General features: G+C 43.8%; 1 protein-coding gene across 1 annotated transcript in view; it reads right to left on the reverse strand.

Moving 5' to 3' along the window:
* The window catches only part of TBXAS1 (thromboxane A synthase 1), a 221083-nt gene that overhangs the window by 90605 nt on the left and 122986 nt on the right, over window positions 1-7492 (reverse strand). The window contains exon 6 of the mRNA XM_026038508.1: window positions 4154-4270. Coding sequence (XP_025894293.1) covers window positions 4154-4270 — 117 coding nt within the window. The remainder of the gene's footprint in view (window positions 1-4153; window positions 4271-7492) is intronic.

The following is a 7492-nucleotide window of genomic DNA, read 5'->3' on the forward strand; positions in this document are numbered from 1 at the left end:
TATARAAGGGACRTGGAGCTTCTAGAGAGGGTCCAGAGAAGAGCAACTAAGATGATTAAGGGAMTGGAACATCTCTCGTATGAGGAGAAAYTGAATGAGTTGGGCCTGTTTTCTCTAGAGAAGAGAAGACTGAGAGGGGATATCATTAACATGTATAAATACATGAAGGGAGAATGTAGGGAAGAGCGAGCCAAGCTCTTCTCAGTGGTGGCCAGTGATAGGACAAGGGCTAATGGGTGCAAGCTGAAACAAAGGCAGTTCCATCTCCAGGTGAGGAGGAACTTCTTTCCTGTGAGGGTGACAGAGCAGTGGAACAGGCTGCCAAGGGAGGTTGTGGAGTCTCCTTCTCTGGAGGTCTCCAAAACCCGCCTGGATGCCACCCTGTGCCACATGCTCTAGGTGTGCCTGCTTGAGCAGGAAGATTGGACTGGATGATCTCTAGAGGTCCCTTCCAACCTTGAAGATTCTGTGATTCTGTGAAAATTCCTATGTGACAAATAAAAGAAGTTGAGGCACAATGAATTTCAGTAGCTTCTACCAAATCATACACAGGCAAGTCAGTGGCAGCGTTGAAGTGAAATATGGTTATGCTGCTTCCTGTTTCTCATTATTCGTCTCCTATGGCAATGACTCTGGGAGACTGTTCTGAGCTCTCCCTGGAAAAAAATGTTTTGCAGAAAGAGTAAGGCAMAACTTGAGAGCTTATTATCAGATCTGCTACCAACCTCAGTCAGATCTCATGTGGGACACGAGCACATCTTTCTGCAGCACTAAGTCTAAAAAAAAAACCCTTTGTTTTATACTGGGCTCACCATCATAGTAATTGAGTTTAATGTTACCCTGAGTCAAACTATCCTTCCATTGGAACTGCTTTACTGGCCTTTTCATACTCATTATAAAAAGAAAATTGAGAAAGGGGAGCACACCACAGAAAGCTCCATAAAAACAACAGTGAAACTGCACAACTTTAATGCAAGAAATTGAGGAGATAGCAAAAGCTGCAGAAGACACCAGAAAAATCTTGAAATATATTAGGAAATCTATTTGCTGAATATAGGCAATGGTCCCCAACAGTGCTGCAACACTGTAGTTTAGTTAACTGCAATTAACTTTGCAAGTTAGCTTTTCTTCTTTAGGTGATTGTCTGTTGGAGATTTTTGTCAAACTGAGATGAAATTCCTCAAGCCTAATGAACTTCTCCGTGACACTGCACAGGCACTGTGCAGAGACAAGAGCAAAGTACACATCTGCTTGGATCCACTGGGGCTAGGTGCTGCAGTGGGGCACTCCAGACCCTAGTCTAATACTTTACCTCTGCTTCACATTCGTTCTCCAGTGCCCAACCCAAAGGACAGATGACAAGTTTGTTGTTATTGCTAGTTCCAAAGTTGTCTTTTCGTCCAGTAATGGATTCTTGTATTTCTGAAATARAAACCATGGGAATCTAGACCCATCTTGGAGGCCCTCTGGGCATCTCTCAAGTGAAGTACTGGCTATATGGAGTATAAGGAGTTGTTAACATTTACTGCCCTGTTCCAGGCTAGTATTTCTCAAAATTTTTCAGAGCACCCAGCTAAATCCATCTATGTTCAGAATGGAGTGTGAGTCTGTGGTTCTCAGGAAGGAAATTCCTCAAAGCCACTTGTGCAGTGACTTGTGCAGCCTCTCCAGTGATGCTGGAGAGTTYGCACATGGAACCAAAGTCAAGGTGGACATCCAGGATGAACAGAAAGGATAGAGGGATTCTTCCTAGAGCTCAGATCTCCCTGGCAAAGAAACCACTGTTCTTTGAGRACACAGAGGAAATGAGGAATGAGCCTAGCAAGTATTTTATATATGTATATGTATACGTATATGTATCTGTACATACATATACATACTTATRTATATATACACATAAGAAACAGAAGTCATCCTTGCTCTTATACAAGAAACTACAAGAAACTCTTCCTGTTCTTATACAAGAAACTCTTCTGCTTAACTGAGCACTCTGTAGTATGACCAATCCTAAACCTAGTATTCTCATTTCTACACTATTACAGACGTTCTGACAGAGTACTAAAATATGGGAGAATTAGAAGGTGACATTATAATTAATGAGCATTGACTTCCTCTGAGAAGTGTTGATACAGTTTCTAAACCAAGCATCTGCACGTGAGTGAGGAGCTGAACTGCAAAACTTTATGTCCCAAAACTGCTCATTTCTTTAGATCAAAAATGATGTGTGAGGCCAAGGAGCATGTCCATTCAGAGGAGGTTCTTAATTTCACGCAGGCTCACTGCAGAGAGTTAAGCACAGACCTCCCAGAAAAGCACAGGTCACGGTCACGGATGCATCATTATACGCTGGAAAGGGGAAAGCACAGGCACAGCAGGTACMCACCACAGAGGCACGAGGTCGCTGACGCAAGAGATTAGAGTTACTTGTGGGGATTCTGCAAGCAAGAGATAGTGCTCCTCTGCACGGGTATGGTTCGTCCTCTGGTGACACGTGAAACGGGAACAAAGTTGAGCCTCATAGAAAGACCTTCCCCTGCCTCCTTTCCTCTCTTTTGGTAGACAAGGAGGTGAAAGCCACCATTTCCTGGAAACTAAGMGCCTGTGAACAATTCCACCCCTTCCCCTGAGTTTTGGACAGGCAGCAGAGGAAAAGCTGATTACCAGGCTAAAAATAAGTATTGCAATTTTCACATGTAAGCTGGCTCCCGGGCACCAGGCAGCTCTCCCTCTTGCCTCCCACCACTAATCTCCTCCCGTGCTGCCGCTCTGCCACCGAGCAGCACAAAATGCAACAGGGTGAATTCTCGCTTAATTACGTAAACTGCAAACCTGGGTCTGCCTTGCTGTCAAGCCCAGCACCCTCCGACTTCTCTCCTTGCTACAGGATGCCTGCCTGGTGCCGGCAGAGGTTGCTCTGCGCAAATTGAGGGGAGATTGGCTTTATTTTTTGTTAGTTTAGCAGCAAAACGCCGAAGCCTGGAGCCGCACGCTACACCAATGACCTGCAGTAAGACAGATTAATTGTAGCTAAGGAAATGCAAAAAAAAAAGTCTCTTCTCCCGCCACCCTATTAGTGAGCAGTTGCTTGCATATTTAAAAGTCCTAGCRTCTCCAAAATTTGGCGATCAAGCCCGTGACAGAGTAAATGCCTAGGCGCATAACCAATGATATTGTCAGCTCTGATTAATCAGCGATCTCTGCCAGGCTTATGGCCAATTAGAATTTACCATAATAAGGAGGTGACAGCTGGTGTTGCTAAGCAACTGCTGTCTATAGAGCTAAAAGAGCCAGACACATTTAGATGTTACTGTGGATTTCGACAGCGGCATGTCAAAACAACGCAGGCGTCTGCCCAGTGGAAAATTTTTACAACTGAGGACTGGGCACTCCAGTGAGGAGGGCTGCCTTTTCTGAATAAAACACACAGGGGAGTTTTTTGGTTCTTCTTTTTCCTCCCCTAAAAGAGGAGTTGAATCAGTCAATTATTACTCTGCATTTAATTAAGAGATACCGTGTCACTGGAAGAGAACTTTTGTTACAGGGTGATGGGTTCCYGTGGCTAAGTAAATGCTGAGACTTCTGTAGGAAATTAGCAGTAGGTCAGCCCAGAGACATTTATTTTCAGTCCGAGGTATTTATCTGGCAATGACATTCTGTTCCAGTGACTTATTTTATTATATGAAAGGATTAAAGAATAAAAGGAGGCAGGGGAGAAGGAGATGGAGAAATGAAAATAGACTGACAGCAGTTCCTGTGTTAACATGAGAGCTGCTGACTCTGCAAATAATGAAAAGCTACGTGCCAATGGGGAGCAATAACCTTTCCTGYACTTCAGCTTACTCCTAAAAGTGAGGGGCTGGAGGAGGCTCTTTTCTGAGTTTGTTATACCTTTATGGACAAGCTGACTTAGAAAGATGCAGGGGGATCGAATCCTCAGATGAGCTATTCTGAGTTACAATAATCCACAACTCGTACCATGCTGCAAGCACACTCTTCTTGCATGTGCTATTAGGATCTAAATAACCTGGCACAGAGTATCAGGGTTTTTTTTTTTTTAATGTACAGTTAATGTGCAGCTATATAAAACAGATGCTTACACAAAAGGAAACAATTATCTCTGGTAAATAGGACAGCAACACTTTCTACACCTTACCTCTCTCAGTTTGCTGTCGTCAAAGGCTGGGGTCAGCAGGCTCCGGACGTACCTCCATCTGTCATCGCGGAGACAAAGGATGCTGTCGAGCATTGGCTTCGAAACCAGGTTCGGCTTCTAAGTCAAAAAAAAAAAAAACAGGAAAAAAAAAAAGATACAGAGTTAACACATGCATGACTAGAAGTGCTCTGAACTCTGGATCTCCAAAAGATCAGCCATGAATCGTGTTGCATTGGTGCCCTATGGCGAGGAGGATTATAACCAGTCCTGGACACCAAGATAAACATAGATGAGGTTGGAGAAAATTCCTCTTTTCCTGCCTGCATTTCYGCATTGACTGGTTCTTCTAAAAGACCCGGGTCAGCCTAGTGACTCCTTTCTTGGGCTGTTCTGTGATTTCTGATGTCCTGTGATTGCCGCTACTCCTGTGCTGAACCCTGGCTTCTTTTCTCCCTTTCTAAGGTAACTAGTGATAGGACCTGTCAACACTYGCTCCCTGTGCGACATGAATGCCAATGCACTGCACGCGGGTGCCGGTGGGGGACACGATTTCTGGTGACAGCTGGTACGTCAGACTGTTATATGCATTTTAAAAGTCTTCAGAAAATATGTTGATTAGAGAGCAAGTCCAAGTCCTTATCCTGTATGTAATGTGCACCCTCATAGTTTTGCACAGGCGAGAGATTCTGGCTTGGGACTCCTATACCTTCAGTATTGCTGTTTGAAGCACCGCCCCAGAGTGCCAGTTCAGACTCAACTCATGAAGTTCTGAACTCAAATGGTCTCTAAGGATTTGCTAATTTTTAATTCCCTCCAACCAGCTAAGAAATTACATTACAGAAAACAGTGATATCCACCCAAGAGTAAAAGGAGAAAGATGGAAGAGGAAGCGTGTCTGAAAACACCAGACTCTACATCTGGAAGAGGCCTCAGATGCTGAGCCCCATGGCACAATCTACAACAGCCATGTTCTTTCCAGTTGACATTTTCCAAGATGTTTTTAAAGTCCTCCAGAAATGRAGATTCAACACTTGCCAGGCACACTATTCCAGTGCTGGACTACTATARGAAATGGATTATTCTCTTCCTTTCTGCAGTAGCCCATTTATATCACAGAGTATTATAGCTGCTGATCATATTGCTGCCATCTACCCCAATTAATACCAGTTCRCTCAAGCTGTGCTCATAGGTCATGTTATTCAACCCCACTGCTTTCCCCTGGGTACTCTTGTTGATTGACATCTTTCCTAAGGCATCGTCCCTGCAACTTGATGTGGCACTGCAGTCAAGGAAGTATTTTTTCCCACACATCTCGCAGGCTATGTTCCTCTCTATTTGTCCCTGAATACAACATACCACAGCATGACAATGTTGACTCATATCCTGCTTGTGGCTCACTGCAAGTTTCAGACTCAATAACTGCTCCCTAGGAAGTTATTTCTCAGCCTTTACCTGTGAAGCTTGTTACTCCTAAGACTGGTGTACAGGACATGTGCTTACTGAACAGCAACCACTCYTTTTATGATTACTTTTCTGATTGATGAAGGTTGCTTTGAATTCTAGCTCTTTTTTTAAGAGCATCTCTCATCACTGCCAGCTCAGCACCTTATTCACACTCCGTTACTGCACTCCACAGGTCATCCTCGAAACCACTAGCAAAAATACTACAAAGTATTTGAAAAGAAGTCATCTGCAGAAACCTGCATGGTTCATGCTTCCCCTTGGACAGTGGATTAGCCCTGACTTCTTTCCAAATCCTTTCTCCATCAATATTTCAGGTGTTGTTCAGAGATTTCCAGACCAGCCACCCTCTAATGCTGGGAGCCCACCTCTGTATCAACACCAGGCTGTAGAGATACACTCAGTTGTGCACAGGAGACCTACTGGCCTCCGGCTCCAGTGGCAGTGCAGAGTCCTCTTGCTTTTCTGAGGAAGACCCAAACAAACCAATGAAGGCACTATGGCCTTCCCAGTCATCCATTAATGACTTTCACCATGCAACATTCCCTCAGTTTTTTTTTTTAAATTTATTACTTACGTACCTAAAGAACGAGTTCTTAGCACCTACTATACACCCGTATACCCTTACCTGATTTTGTGCCTTGAGACTTCTGATGTTATTGTCTTTATGTGCTATTCTGCCATCTTTGTCCTTAGAAATCCGACCTGCTTCCCCTTCTGTCTAAACACCTTTTCTTCTTGGTCAATGAATTCAGAGATTGTAATTGAGCTATACAGGTCTTCCATCGCACTTCCTAACTTTCCTTCTTACTGGAAGAGTTAGCACCTAATATCTTTCCTTTAAGGAGCTGCCTGCTCTCTTTAACATCTCTTTCCCTTACGCTTGCCAGGAATTTGCTACAGTGCATAGGCCGGTAAGGGGCAGAAGCCTCTTTTGTATTGCAAACAGGCTATGGAATCATTTAATACAGTTAGCRACATCACCCAGTGTATTAAACTGAGCTGACACACCAGACCAGCTCTGAGCAAAGATGAGCCGATGTGAGGTAGAAGAGTATGTGACGGGATGTTACACTGACAGAGGAGACTTGACTAAGATACTCTCGCCAGGTGATACTCTCATCATAAGACACATTTTTATACACAGGCACATTTTCTGTGTATACATAGACAATCATTATTGCATGCAATAATAAGGAAAATTTAGGACATGCTGACAAAGCAAAGGCAGATAGATCATTTTCTCGGTGTATCTTCTGTAAATAAATGACCTGTTTTCTAACTTGCCAAAAGTTGTCTGTTCCAGGGATCAGAGACATGCAGCCAGGGAGACCAGTGCTTACTGGAGATAAATCAAAGGCATGGTAGAGTTGGAAGAAAGAGGCTCTGGATTAGAGTAAATGTGCATCACTTGAAGACAGCACTCCATCCTAAACTTTGCCCCACAGTCCTGTGTGATGCTAGGAAAGCCCTTCTCACTAAACCTTGGCTCAGCTTGTCACCAAGTAAGTATTCCTCCTTTCTTTGGTCCTCATTTTCAAACCCACGGGCTCAGATTGCTGCAAACTGAATGACAGAGATGCCACTGAAATTGGAAGCATGCTCTGACCATGCACACTGCACTAGTGTAAGCAAATCAGTCCTTGAATTGGCTCCCCCCAAATTAGCACAGTCTTTTGGACCTGTGCTTCAACCCCCTGCCCTCGCTCCTGGTTTATAAAGCAGAGATACCACTTCACCTCCTCAGAATTGCTGATGATACATTAACATTTCTGAAGCATTAAGAAGCTACAGTGAAAGAACAGGCTAACAAGGAAATGACCAATTTTGTCTTCCAAGCAAGGTTGGAACAGAGTGCAGGGGAAAAAAATAAAAATT

This window comes from Nothoprocta perdicaria, unplaced genomic scaffold (genome assembly GCF_003342845.1).
Source record: "Nothoprocta perdicaria isolate Ctin4 unplaced genomic scaffold, notPer1 scaffold_210, whole genome shotgun sequence".
NCBI lineage: Eukaryota > Metazoa > Chordata > Aves > Tinamiformes > Tinamidae > Nothoprocta > Nothoprocta perdicaria.